The 14,524-nt window shown below is 35.7% G+C and overlaps 1 protein-coding gene across 2 annotated transcripts in view; it reads right to left on the bottom strand.

Annotated features, from left to right (window-relative positions):
* The window catches only part of LOC120271939 (exosome complex exonuclease RRP44 homolog A), a 28,370-nt gene extending 15,716 nt beyond the window's left edge, over positions 1–12,654 (bottom strand). Inside the window, exons 1-21 of one of the 2 annotated variants that reach the window (XR_005540082.1) lie at positions 12,545–12,654; positions 12,333–12,473; positions 12,100–12,257; positions 11,922–11,977; positions 11,708–11,830; positions 11,488–11,618; positions 11,083–11,326; positions 10,853–11,009; positions 10,351–10,591; positions 10,016–10,172; positions 9,835–9,903; positions 9,424–9,549; positions 9,214–9,266; positions 8,370–8,476; positions 7,890–7,944; positions 7,687–7,786; positions 6,976–7,087; positions 5,972–6,092; positions 5,808–5,867; positions 5,616–5,721; positions 1,288–1,481 (exon numbers count right to left, since the gene is read on the bottom strand). Coding sequence is in view for 1 of the 2 variants with exons in the window: in XM_039278624.1 (XP_039134558.1) it covers positions 5,616–5,721; positions 5,808–5,867; positions 5,972–6,092; positions 6,976–7,087; positions 7,687–7,786; positions 7,890–7,944; positions 8,370–8,476; positions 9,214–9,266; positions 9,424–9,549; positions 9,835–9,903; positions 10,016–10,172; positions 10,351–10,591; positions 10,853–11,009; positions 11,083–11,326; positions 11,488–11,618; positions 11,708–11,830; positions 11,922–11,977; positions 12,100–12,257; positions 12,333–12,473; positions 12,545–12,598 (2,371 nt within the window). In the remaining variant the exon portion in view is untranslated. The remainder of the gene's footprint in view (positions 1–1,287; positions 1,482–5,615; positions 5,722–5,807; positions 5,868–5,971; positions 6,093–6,975; positions 7,088–7,686; positions 7,787–7,889; positions 7,945–8,369; positions 8,477–9,213; positions 9,267–9,423; positions 9,550–9,834; positions 9,904–10,015; positions 10,173–10,350; positions 10,592–10,852; positions 11,010–11,082; positions 11,327–11,487; positions 11,619–11,707; positions 11,831–11,921; positions 11,978–12,099; positions 12,258–12,332; positions 12,474–12,544) is intronic. The other variant, XM_039278624.1, reaches the window with a different exon arrangement.
* Between the last annotated feature and the right edge of the window lie 1,870 nt (positions 12,655–14,524).

The raw sequence follows: 14,524 nt of genomic DNA, 5'->3' as shown, positions 1-14,524 counted from the left end.
CAACTGGAAAAGTTGGCATCGCATTTGGAAAGCTGGAGCTCCTATGGTTGAAATCTTAATCTGGAAATTGAGCCATGGAAAATTGCCCATGGCCGCCTACTCATACGACATCAATATTGGGCCGTATACCTATTGCCCTTTCTGTGGATTGACTTTGGCAAACTGCTAATCATATCCTATAGGAATGTCATAAAATCCAAACATACTGGTTTAATGTCTTGACCTCTCTTGGCCTAGACTTCAGCTCGCTCAGTACACTTCCAACCGGGGATTGGATTATCAATCCACTTCATACAAGGCCTGAGGATTCCTTAGCCAAAGCTGTAATAGCTATTACAATTTGGCTTCTTTGAAAAAAAAAATGATGTAACATCGTGTTCCGGAAAAGCAACCCAACCTTTGACATCATACATGCAAAAGCCTGGAACCTTGCCAGAGAAAATGCCAAAAAAGCCACAAAATCTAACAAGGAGTTCTCTAGCTCTTCCTTCCTCTACTAATATCTCAATATATACTGATGCTTCTTGGGTTGATAGCAGTTCAAACAGTGGCCTAGGATTTATCATTATTTCTAATCAGAAATTTTCTCTTGGCAAGATCCATCGTTTCCCCTTGCGATTCTGCAAGGCTGAAATTGCAGCTTTGACATTTGCACTGAAGCATTGTTGTAGCAGACAATGGATGCCGAATAGAATAATGACTGACTGTGCAAGTGTGGTGCATCTTATTCAAAACTTTGAAGATTGTGTGGCTTGGAGATTCAATAACTAAGTGAAGCAATTAAATGGCCTTCTAGGCCATTTACACAGACCAAGGGTGGAAATTATTATTGATAGAGATAACAAGAAGATCGCGAATAAAAAAACACATTTTGCCACAGTGGCTCTATGACTTTTGTATCTCTATGAATCTAGTTGTCTAAGTGTGTCATTTCTTTTTTGTTGTTTTCAGCTTCAACTCCTTTTAGAAAGAAAAAGAAAAAAAGAAAAAATGTGACAAAGGGCGTCGCCAAGATAAGCGGAGGATGTCAAGGCCCACCCACTTTCTACCAGTCAAAATGGGTGATACCGACATTTGCTAGGATGATGGGGAGAATTCAAGAAAAATTTAGGTTAATTGGGGTAATAGTTAGGAGCAAATGTAAGCCATTGAATAAAGTTGATCCTGGCCATCCATAATCTAGGTGGAGTGTTACATATACCATTAAAATCCACCCTTGTAAGGTGAGAAAGAACTTGTAGAGTTTAATATTAAGCAGTTTGTCCAGCTTAGTGAAGGAAAACTAACTTGATAAGGAGATATGCCGATCAAGTGCCACACGGGAGGAACAACTCCATAACACTATGCATGGATCTTTCAACAAGATAGACTTAGCTCTTGTTGGTGTTTCCCCAATGCCAAAAAGAACGCATACTTGCAAATGTTCAACTCTCATCGAAGAGAGCACTCACCACGAATGCTCAAGAAGGAGCTCTTAACACCTAATAAAAGAGATTTGTGAGTAATTTTCTCCTAATTTATTTCATCAATCATTGACTTTTTTAAATAAAAGCCATTCAACGATAAAGAATCACAACCTTGACAAAGGCTTCGCCATAAATGGAACATATTATTCTCCCATTAATAATTGAAATTATAAAAATAATTATCGTAACCAAAATCTACTGCCATATGTGACCGCCTTCACTAAAGCCATGACATCGGTGATATTTTTGTCCATTGAATGAGTCCATAACATTCTACCATAGACCAAATATCATGTCTGATACAAATCTAGCTAATGCATGCTGACGATCTCCAGTATTTGACTCCGAGATTTGATTTCAAATCTTCTTTGAATATATTCAGTCACCATCATATTTCTTAGCCTCAAATTGGCAAACCCCTCATAAATCCAATCATGGCGATTAGATGAAGCAGATTTTTCACAAAGCTTTACTTTCATCTCTAATTGTGTCCAAGAAGACACTTGACTCAGCTTTGCACATCATCTTCATTCCCATTCCACCATACCTTTGATAGCCTTATGAGTTTTGTCTTCCTGAATCAAACTCCTTTTTCATTTGAAATATCATACTGATCGAAGTATTCTTCAATTATAGACAACCAATTACAAAAATTCAGTGGATCAAGCCTTCTATAAAACTCTTACACGTCAGCCTTCACATTTATGGTAATATCGCATGCAATATCTTGTAATTTATGATGTTTTTTCCTCATAAAAGCACTCTAGTCCAATCTTTTAAAAGAAATTGGCAAACCTGACAGTCCATCCGTCCTAATCTCTTGCCCTATAACCACCCCTTCTACTTCTACAGTCTTCTTGCTTTCATAGTCAAATCCACTTAATGTTTTTCAAATAAGCTCTATTGTAGTATTATTTATTATTTAGGGTACATTCAATTTTGCGTCTAAAAAGGTATTAAGATTATCCAAATGCTCGTCTTTGGTGATATTTCTGTCCATTAAACGAGTCCATAACATTCTACCTTATACCAAATATCATGCATGATATAATTCTACCTAATGCATGCTGACGGTCTCCAGTATTTGACTCCGAGTTTTGATTTCATCAAATCTTCTTTGAATATATTCAGTCACCATCATGTCTTCGCTTCAAATATTCAATTATAGACAACCAATTACAAAAATTCAGTGGATTAAGCCTTCTCTCAAAAACTAACATCTCTGTCTTCACGTTAATGGTTATTTCTCATGCAATATCTTGTAATTTATGTTGTTATTTCCTCATAAAAACACTAAAGTCCAATCATTTAAAAGAACTTGAGATACCTGAAAAAGCCCATATGTCCTAATCTCTTGTCCTATATGCTATCCTTCTACTTCTACAGTCTTCTCGCCTTCATTGTAAAATCCTTTTTAATGTTTTTCAAATAAGTTCTGTTGTAGCATTATTCTTTATTTAGGGAACATTCAATTTTGCATCTAAATAGGCATTAAGATTATCCAAATGCTCGTCTTCGGTCATATGTCTGTCCATTAAATAAGTCCATAACATTCTACCTTATACCAAATATCATGCCTGATATAAATCTAACTAATGCATGGTGAAGGTCTCCAGTATTTGACCCCGAGTTTTGATTTCATCAATTCTTCTTTAAATATATTCAGTCACCATCATATTTCTTCACATCAAGTTGACAAACCCCTCATAAATCCAAGCACGGTGATTAGATGATGTAGATTTTTCACAAAGCTTTACTTTCATCTCAACTTGTGTCCAAGGAGACACTCAACTCAGTCTTGCACATCATCTTCATTCCCATTCCACCGTACCTTTGTTAGCCTTATAAGTTCCGTCTTACTGAATCAAACTCCTTTTCCATTTGAAATATCATACTGATCAAAATATTTTTCAATTATAGACGACCAATTACAAAAATTCAGCGGATCAAGCCTTCTATCAAAATCTAATGCATCTGTCTTCACCTTTATGGTGACATCTCATGCAATGTCTTCAAATTTATGATGTTTCTTCCTCATGAAAAAAACACTCTAGTCCAATATTTTAAAAGAACTTGAGATAGCTGACAAAGTCCATCCGTCCTAATCTCTTGCCCTACAAGCTCTCCTTCTACTCCTACAGTCTTCTCGCCTTCATTGTCAAATCCACTTGATGTTTTTCAAATAAGTTCTGTTGTAGCATTATTCATTATTTAGGGTACATTCAATTTTGCGTCTAAATAAGCATTAAGATTATCCAAAAGCTCGTCTTTGGTGATATTTCTGTCCATTGAATGAGTCCATAACATTCTACATTACACCAAATATCATGCCTGATATAAATCTACCCAATGCATGCTGAAGGTCTCCAGTATTTGACTTTGAGTTATGATTACATCAAATCTTCTTTGAATATATTGTCACCATCATATTTCTTTGCTTCAAACTGACAAGCCCCTCGTAAATCCAATCATGGTTATTAGATGACATAGATTTTTCACAAAGTTTTACTTTCATCTCTAATTGTGTCCAAAGAGACACTCAACTCAGTCTTGCACATCATCTTCATTCCCATTCCACCATACATTTGATAGCCTTATGAGTTTCGTCTTACTGAATCAAACTCTTTTTTCATTTGAAATATCATACTGATCAAAATATTCTTCAATTATGGACACAACCAATTACAAAAATTCAGTGGATCATGCCTTCTCTCAAAATCTAACACATCTGCCTTCACGTTTATGGTCATATCTCATGCAATATCTTGTAATTCATGATGTTATTTCCTCATAAAAACACTCTAGTCCAATATTTTAAAAGAACTTGACCGACAGTCCATCCGTCCTAATCTCTTGCCCTATAAGCTCTTTCTTCTACTTCTACAGTCTTCTCGCCTTCATTGTCAAATCCACTTGATGTTTTTCAATTAAGTTCTATTGTAGCATTATTCATTATTTTGGGTGCATTCAATTTTGCGTCTAAATGGGCATTAGGATTATCCAAATGCTTAGCTAATTTCAATAAGATCTCATCATGTTGAAAATCTACCAACTTTCCTTGATAAGTTCTTATTGTGCAAATAGGCATTATGTTGACTCTTAATTCTTGATGACAAACTTTATGTAAGTTAGGCTAAGCAATGGCATTTAGAGCATCTAAAAGATCACACTTGAAGAAAAATAAAATTAAACCTATAAACAAAGCATTAAGCCAATCAAATTCATTGACTGATTTATTCTAAGAAGATTTCGTTATCTTTCTCTAGAGAATAGAGCTCTTATCTGAATAAAGTTTGATTTCAGATATGATTGGAAAAATTTAAACTAGAGTTTATGTAAACTTCTAGACATATTGATAAACTCAACATATAACATAACTCAAAATAAAAACAACCAAATATTGAAATCACCAAACTACCCTTAACACCTAAACAAAACATGCCATGTGAAATAATAACGACAAACAATCTTCTGCATCACAAGGAGATGAATCTTCCTTCCAAAATCAATTAACAAATTATTTTTAGTTTTCTTATCCTGATGCTATATTTAGGTTTCATTGTCTTTTAAGACAATCAAATCAATACACCAGCTCTTCCTCAAGCTAATAAAAAATTTAACAGTGACAACAAACTGAAGCAAGATACTAAGGTTTTTACACAATCACACCTCAAATTATAGTATTACATTCATTGATTCTAAGAAAATCCATCTCATTGTCTAGAGATAAATATCTTATCCAAGAAAAGTTTGATTTCAAATACTATAAGCATTATCCAAAGAACTCATCTAGGCTTTGACTTAATAATAAAAAACTTGACTCGTAATAAAATTATTAAGAAAAAAAAAGCCACATGATTCAGCACAATTATGCTAGCAAAAACTAAAATTACTTGACTACCTCAAACACCTAAACATATGATCAAAAATTTTAGCCAACTTCTAAACCTAAACCAAATTAAATAAGAATAACAGCCCATGCTCTGCATCAATATGTTAATGACTTCATTTAAACAAATAATTTAAAATGACAAAGTTAAATGACATAAGATAACATTTCACGATATGCATGACAATATCTTGATACATCTGTTGGAAAAAAAACAAAAAAAAACAAAACAAAACAAAACAAAACAAAACAAAACTAACCTGCATATCGCCGTATAGGAGATGTGAAATGGGTATAAAGAGGTGAAGCAAGCCCATAGTGGTAAAATTCAGACCGGCTTAAATCTCCACTGCAAAAATAAACTGCCTGCAGACAAATAATGCAAGTCCAACGTCACAAATCATGCATTGGAATTATGCTCACATAGAATTTCCAAACTACTGTTGGTTCACCTGAGTCATGCACCTAGTGGCCAAAATCCTGATTAGCTTGTTGAAGTATGGATCGTCACCCTGCAAATTAAATTTGACTAAATGACCAATTGACATTTTCAGCTTCCACATTCCACCAAATTAAATAAAACGGGCAAAAAGTCAAAAAGAAAAGGTATTTTTACCACTGCATGATCAAGTGAATTTGCAAGTGCTTTTGAAGATGAAACATCCAAATCCAGGCCAACAGCAGCAGCTGTCCGCAACAGAGGCTCAAGCATCTCCTTGGTTGGACTCGGATGGCGCCTAATTTCATTAATAAAATCTAGTCAAATGCATCATCACATATGATAATATAAAGATGGTATGTCAAGATAGAAAGTTTTCAGCACCAAACTCATAAGTAGACCTTTCCTGAGTTTCATCTAAATATCAAGCTAGCTACAGACTTTGATAATCCAATTCATGCTGCAGTCATTCATCTAAAGTCTTAAACATCTACTTTGTAAAGTTAAAAGTCAAATCTTTTTAACTCTCCAAAGCCCAAAATTATCATCTGTCATGCAATTACACTTATGCCACAAAGAAAGCTTAGGTTTGGTGGTATCACATATTAAATCTTTTGTAAATGAAAAGCTACAGTCCTCGATATGAGAAAAAGGGTATTGGGAACTACTATATAACATTATCCTCCTCCGCCTTCAGGTTTTGAAGCCTCAACATTTGTTATAGTGCCACCCAAAATACAGAAGAATAAAGATGAGATGGATGCATTCTTCACAAGAGGGAAAATAAGTCTAGTGTAAAGCAAAAAATACACAGCAAGGAAATTATCCTTGCAATGGAAAAAGAACCAAGTCAATTTTCCTCTCTGAAGTGATCATATACACATATTTGAACTGCATATATATCACAATGACCCAAGGAACAAAAAATATTAAGATAGGAAAATTATCAAACTTTCAGTTCAAACTCCAAGTTATTAATTGAATATCAGTTGTAAACATGCTTTATCATATGGAATAAACAAATCTTACTTTGATTAATAATATCCAAAGAAAATAAAAAGGAGGAAAAGTATCATTAAATACGAAGCAAAATTCCCCTGCCAAAGAACAACAACTGGACCCAATACATTGCATATGTGATGACAGTTTAATTAGCATGGTTTATATGGCATACAGTGTACCTGAGCAAGGAGCAAAGAGGGAAATGTGTCAAGATTTTCTCCGCAACTGAAACATTAGCTGCAAGCATAAACTCTTCAATCATTTGATTTGCTTCTCGAATCTGATACATTCCTGAAGCAACAACCGAAACAAAAAGCCACTAAAATTTGTTCCCAGTGAAAATAAATATAAACTGACTTATATAAACACAGAAATCTGATCAGGGCAATAAGAATTCTATCCACATAGGAGAGATTTAACAGGTAGGATGGATTACTACTACTACTACTACTGAAGGATCATTTGAAACAAACGTCAATTGAGAATGAACTGAAACGAAAATCTAATGGTTCCCCGTCCCATATTATGCTGCTGCTGCTTGTCTCTCTTAGAAACTTCAGTAACCTTAACAAAATATACCAGTAATTAGCAAGCTGAGAGAACTCAATTCTCTTAGAACCAGCAATGGAGCTCTACATGGAGGTCACAGCATAAACCTACTTCTCAAAATAAACATCATCACAAACTAACTGTACTGAGCTTATACACATAGCCTCGATAAGAAGGAAATTACATATCACCTTCTATGGCTGTAATTCTAAAGAACATACAAAAAGGACTGCATATTGACCTTTCTCCAGCATTTGTAAATATCACAAAACACAAAGTAACCTCTAACTTACAATTACAGCAAACAGCAGCAAGTATATGTGCTATATATAATTACTCACCAATATCCAGAGGGTCATGAGTTTCAGTATCAATTTGGAATTTGACTTCTGCAGAAGCAAGAGTTAGTGCTCCTCTTTCTATCCGTCTTTGCCTCATGATCTGTGAGTTAAAAAGGACTCTTGACCTCAAGCTTAAAACATATATTGATGAAAAACAAGTTTCAGCGTGAAAAAGGGAATCAGACAGCTGGTAGTATGCAAACCTTTGCCAGACAATTTAAATTTCGCAGATCAGTTGTTAATGAATCCATCAAGCGACTGCAAAAATAAATAAATAAATAAATAAATATTAAAAATAATAATAATAATAAATAAATAATAATAATAATAATAAGTAAATAAATAAATAATTCAAACATTGAACAGTTGCACAAGAACCAAGAGAACAGAATTCAGAATTTACTCATACAACAACATTATCAGCATTCATTCAAAAACCTCCATGAAGCAATGAAGACCACCTCATAAATGGAGGAGGTGTATCATATGGGAAATGTCACAATCATGATAGAGTGCACAATTACACAACAATTTAGTAACTATATCAAACAACAACAGCACATATCAATTAGACTGTAAAATGTCCACAACACATATGAAGAAGGGTCAATTGTTCTGAACAGACAAAAGAACAAAAAAATAATGTCGCAACCAGAGAAATAGGCAACAGCAGATGAATTCACCTATCATCCATCCTTGCTTGAGCTTCCACATAAGACAAAGCAGCACAGGATTTAATTACACTTTTTGTGTATCTTGTGGATATGATATCTGCATTAGGTGTCATTTCCTGTCAAATACAAAATATAAGCAACATCAACTACAGATGCACGTTACATCCAATACCATCCAAATCATGCACAAAATATAAACCACTCTGTAAAGCACATTCAAGAAACTAAACTGGACTGTAACATTTCCTCATAAGCCAGTTGAATGGTTTTTCACTAGATCATTATTTCATTAACTAGTGCCATAGGAAAATTGAACAGTGAGAGAGTTCCATGAAAATACAAATTTAAATTTTGCATTGAGAGAGAAAAGCAATGATCAAGGTTGGCATAAATACTCAAAGCTAGAATACCACTAGCAAAAATGAACTTCATTTTGTTATTTATCTGATTTCCTTAAATGACTTGTTAATAGGATATACTAAACAATTTCCATGTGAATAGGCAAGTTGAACTCCTTATAGGCCTTTATAAATGGTACTTTCTAGTTGCACTGCAAGAGAAACTATTGTATAAAAATAAATTGGACAGAACAGGATAAGAAGCAAAATCTACCAGACTTAATTGGTTTTCAGCAAGTACCTATACATGAACTAGATTGACATTTATGCACCGTATGTATAATCAATAATGTAATGGAGATCCAAATGGGCATGGGATGCAGATAAATAAATGTCTCCATTAAACTCTCCCCCACCAAGAAGGAAAAATGTTAAGTATTGAATGGTAAGGTCAAGTATAATGATTATACCATGATAGTCCTTCAACATTTATCAAAAGATTAAGGAGCACATACCCAAACAACAGAGAACGCCAGCCTTTCCACATCAGAGCGGAGGGAACATACATCTGCAAAGAAGCTAGCAAGTGATTGACATGCTACTTTGTGGGAAAGAACAAGAAGCATCCATATAGATAATAATTAATAACCCTAGTTCACATGCACCAGCAGATACACAATTTGAACACTCTACAATTTAAACTAAGTTCATGAAAAAGATCACACCTTCAGTCAGAGGTTTAGGAAGCATGTCAATTCGCCTCTCAACAAGATAAACAGATGTTCCCCTTTGTGCAGCCTCCTCATCGAGAGAAGTGCCAGGGTGAACAAAATGTGTAACATCAGCAATATCTGACAACTAGGTCAAGGATTTGGAGCAGAGAAAGTTATATTAAACAAAATGGACCAGAAAATATCATGACGAAAAAGAATAATTACACAGCATAAAAGGAAATGTATTCCAGAAGTCCAAATTATTCTAGAATTTGGTTTGTTGAAGTTAATTTTAAAGAATTCTACCTTGTCCCACAAATCATTTTTCCCATAGAAAAAGACATGTGGTGATCAACTGAAATTAAATCAAGAGCAAAAATACCAGTATTAACCACACATGACAACCAGGTAGATGGAGGATACGGACTCCCACTTCAAAGTTACCATTTGGAAGAGGTGTACAATGCAATGCGTCATCAATATCCTTACATCCTACAAACAGGAAATATATGAGTCATCAATAAGGAAAAGGTCTTTAAGTAAGAAAGCGCCTAACCACCACACAAAAGCAACTCTGAATCTCTTACAACCCCATGGAACTAACCTGGTGGATCCACACTGAAAACCCTCAGTTGCCGGAGATCTTGTCTATTTGGATTAGCAAGATCTTCAGCAGATAATGTCCAAGGTAAAGGTGGCAAACAAGCAAGAACTTGTGCAGAAAAAGGCCTTGAGTTAATGTCATTCTCGATCAACACCACCTATGCCATCCACCAAAAACATTTATCGGCTAGGTGTTTATCTTTGAAATGAAGACGTCAGTTTATTTGCTTTAGTGTCAAGAAAAATTCTAATACTAGAAAAAAAGAATTTTCATATAGAATTATTTAAATTGTTCTTCATTTTTCCCCCTTGGATAGAAGTTCAACAACAACTCACCTCAGTTTCAGTATCTCTATCACCAATCTCTCCTATGGTGCGGACATAGTGTCCCGATGGATACCGAGACAAGCAGTCCCATGAATCAACAGCAACAATAATTCTCTTATCCAGAAGATTCCCAAGTTGTCTTGTTTGAATCCGAATTTTCGGGATTCTGCGATCTTTGCTGACAAACAATGCATGAGCAATGCCACCATTACCTGCTGGCATGGGCATTGGCTCCAAAGACCCGCAATAACTGCATCAGTAAATATCATGATCAACTCAGAAAGGACAAAACCGTCTGGTAAGGGTGCTTTAGTGATTCGAAATACATGGGCCAACCCAAGCATCAACTATAAACAATCAAGAGAAGAATCATCAATCTCAGGGTGACAAGTAAAGTGTACTGGTCAGGTCATGGTTGTAAACAGAAGTTTGGGGACTGAATAAATAAAGCCAGTTAAAGTTACTCATGTGTATAAACAAGGGTGCACGAAGAGAATCTATGGGAACTTACGACTGCCAATTACGCTTTATAATGCCAACCACACGTCCAGATGGACGAAAGGATTCAGGATTCGGAGCTGTCGAAGCACTTTGTGCCGGATCTGTATTCCTTGGAGCATCATCAGCACTACTTGGAACCAAACGAACATCTTCTTCCTCATCATCATCTGACAGGAAGCATGTCAATCATATCACAAAGCAGAAACATGGAATAGTAGGATACAATATCATGAAGCATACCATCACCATCCACAACAATCAAGGATTTTGCTTCCCGCCACTGCTCCTGTGGCAAGAGCTCCACAGCAACTATGTCTCCATCAAAAGCCCTATTCATATGAGTTCTACCATAAATAACAATCTCATCACCAATACTTTCACTTCCAACATATGCTTCAAGTGGATTGTAGCGATTGACACGTAGCTTTCCTTGATGAAAAATTCCACGAAGCAAACCTGCCGTGATCTCTGACATTGGTTTATGCTGAATTACAAAGGATAAATATCATCATTTGAGAACAAAATTACTTTCAAGAGAAACTATGCATATAGTTACAGGCATAATCTCTATACTAAAAAGCTCCTGACATAAATGATTGTTAACATTCTCAAATAAATAATGATTGATTTGAGCAATGGACATACCTCACTGTATATAAGTTTCCTCTTTGATGGCCTCAAATCTTCCACATCGTCCATATTTACATCTTGTAAAGTGGGAAGTGCAACCAGGTCAAGTAAATCAGGTCTCCCAAGAGACCTCACATATGATTCAACTGAAACCAGGAAAACTTCATCAATACGAGTTAAAAAAACAAAAACCAAACAAACAGTTCCACAATCGCAACCAGCAAGGTCAACATACTGGTTTCCGCAGAAAGCCCCTCTTCAACTGCTTTTCTTCTATTATCCTTGTCATTGGTAATGAGCAAAACATTACCCTGCCCACCCAAGTGGTTTTGGTACCAACGAGCAGCCACTCTGATTGCTGCTTCAACAATCCAATTGTGAGAAAATAAAAGTCTAGTCCACAGAAACAAGCATCCACCAGTAAACAAATAAAGCAACAAGAACCATGCCTCTATCATTCCGATCATTCGGACTCTCCCCTACCATCTCCTTCACATAAGTATCCCTGAATATGCAGATGAACAAAACAATGAAAAACACAATATTCACATGACCATCCATAAAAAAGTACACAAAAATCACAACTTTCAAATCAAAGCAAGAATCAAGAAAAAAGCAGCAGCTTGCCTATGATGCTCATTAGAGAACACAAAGAACTTCCTCGCTGAATTACTACAAAGCGACTTGAGACGATTATAAACCGGAAGGTTCTTGTTCTTCACCTCCTCCAGCACGACATTCAACACCACAACATTATCGATCGCAGGATTCTCCAACAAATCAATCTAAAACCCCAAAACAACAACATCATCAAAACCAAAACTACCGAACCAAAAAGTCAAGCTCCAAGAATCACTAACCTGATTGAGCACGACGTTGGTATCAACGATGATGATAGAGGCGGACTCCGGCGGGCTGAGGCGAGCGGCGGAGGTGTCACAGGACGTACATGAGAGGGCGCCGCAGTAAATGTCGTCGCGCAAGTAGTGTTCCCGCACAACCTGAGAAGGCCGAGCTAGGGTTAGGGTTTGAAAGAAGCGAAAAAAAGAGAGGCCGACGAGGGAAAGAGAACCTTCAGAAGCCTCCCTTGCTTGGTTTTCTTGACAAAGGACTTGCTTTGCAGCATCGTGGATCCCGGCGCCGGCGACGAGGAGGAGGGTTTTTGGTGAAGCTTTTGAAGCTCTTGATTTCTATCATTTGGAGAGAAATAACACTACTTTATATATATTTGTGTTTTTTTTTTTAATGAAATTATTATTGTCATCATTTTTTTATATAATTTTTTTTAGGAAAATTACTTAAAAGTCCCTAAAAAGCTTCAAACTTCTACTGTAGTCCCTCTGACAATTTCATTTCCCATTAGATCCCTCCTTTTTTAAGCTAAGTTCTTTTTAACCCTTAGTGTTATTTCCATCAATTAAGTGGAAGTAAAATGACTCAAATGCCCATGTACCCATGTGAGATGGAAAAAAAAATGCAAAAAGTTTCCCACCAAGTCATATCACATTTAATGTAAAATATGGTCATATCTTCCAATGAAGCTTTTTTGTTAGAGAAGAAATGATATTTTACTCCTTCTCATTCTTACCACTGTTTTTGAACTTCTCCTTGTTTATCTCGGTTTGGTTGCCGAAACTTCAACTTCATCTTCTATCTTGTTTAGTTAGCAGGTTGAAGTGAAGATATTTACACGTAAGTTGTTGTTGTTGTTCTTCTTCTTCTTCTTCTTCTTCTTGTTCTTGTTTATGTTCTTCTCCTTCTTTTTCTTCATCTTCTTCATCTTCTCTTCACCTTCTTCATCTTCTTCACCTTCTTCATCTTCATCTTCTTTTCATCTTCTTCATCTTCATCTTCTTTTCATCTTCTGCATCTTCTTCTCTTCATCTTGTCTTCTTCTTCTTCTTCTTCTTCTTCTTATTCTTTTGTTCCTGACGCATACAAAACGCTTTGCCCAATTGAGTCTGACGCCGATTTTCAACGCATGTGTCATATATACCATAGTTTCAACAAATTTGTCGTGGACATCATCATCGAGGATGTGAATATCTCTGTAGATGAAAATTCGGCCTCCTTGATCTCATCGTAATACAACAATCACTGATTTTGCTGGTTACTTATCATTTATATGTTCTTTTGTTCTATATAATGGTACTATGAATGACAAATATTTCATGTGTATTAATATATCTTACTGTATTAAAAATGATTTTTTGTGTAAAATACCATATTCCTGTATCTTATTTTGATTTCCCATGTATAATATGTGTTTCCCATGTAGAATATTTGTTTCATGTGTATAATCTATATTTTCTGTGTATTATTATTGATTGTGTGTATTTTTTTAATGCAGAGAGTCATTGTCAGACAGCGTCAACCCCAATGGCGATAGTTTTCTCTCCCAACATAATTCATTTGTGGCGCTCAGTATTGCCAGGTTTACTGATACACATGATGGGTCTGCTTTATAAGTAGGTCAACTGTTTGAGAATGCATACCACTTTAAAGATTGCTTGCGAAGCATAGCTATAAAGAAAAATTTTTGACTTTACATTTATAAAAAATGACAAACTTCAAGTGACTGTAAGGTGCGCTACTCAGGAATGCCAATAGCGAGTGCATGCTTCTAAAGAGGGAATTTATGACGCGTTCAGGCTGAAGACAATACAAGCAACTCACATTTGTGGTGGAGGAATTGGTACAATAACATATCCAAAAGCAAGCAAGAAGTGGGTTTCCGAACGTATCATATATAAATTAAAAGAAACACTATTATACAGAGCTGTTGACATACAGAAAGACATATTGTGTGACCACGGTGTTCGTCTTCCATACAAGCGTACATGGATGGGGAAGGAGGTTGTCAAGTCGGTGATTAATGGTAGTAAGGTTAGTAGCTATGATTTGCTTCTATGATATACTGATAAAGTATCCGAGACAAATCCCGGTAGCGTTGTCACCATTGACAATGACGGTGAACGGTTTAAGCATGCTTTTTTTTTCATTTAGGGCTTGTTTATTGGGGTTCAAGCATTGGTGTAAGCCATTATTTTTT

Source organism: Dioscorea cayenensis, chromosome 11, assembly GCF_009730915.1.
Source record: "Dioscorea cayenensis subsp. rotundata cultivar TDr96_F1 chromosome 11, TDr96_F1_v2_PseudoChromosome.rev07_lg8_w22 25.fasta, whole genome shotgun sequence".
In the NCBI taxonomy this organism is placed as follows: Eukaryota; Viridiplantae; Streptophyta; class Magnoliopsida; order Dioscoreales; family Dioscoreaceae; genus Dioscorea; species Dioscorea cayenensis.
Note: the sequence above shows the minus strand (reverse complement) of the source record. Positions and strands in the feature narration are given on the sequence as shown.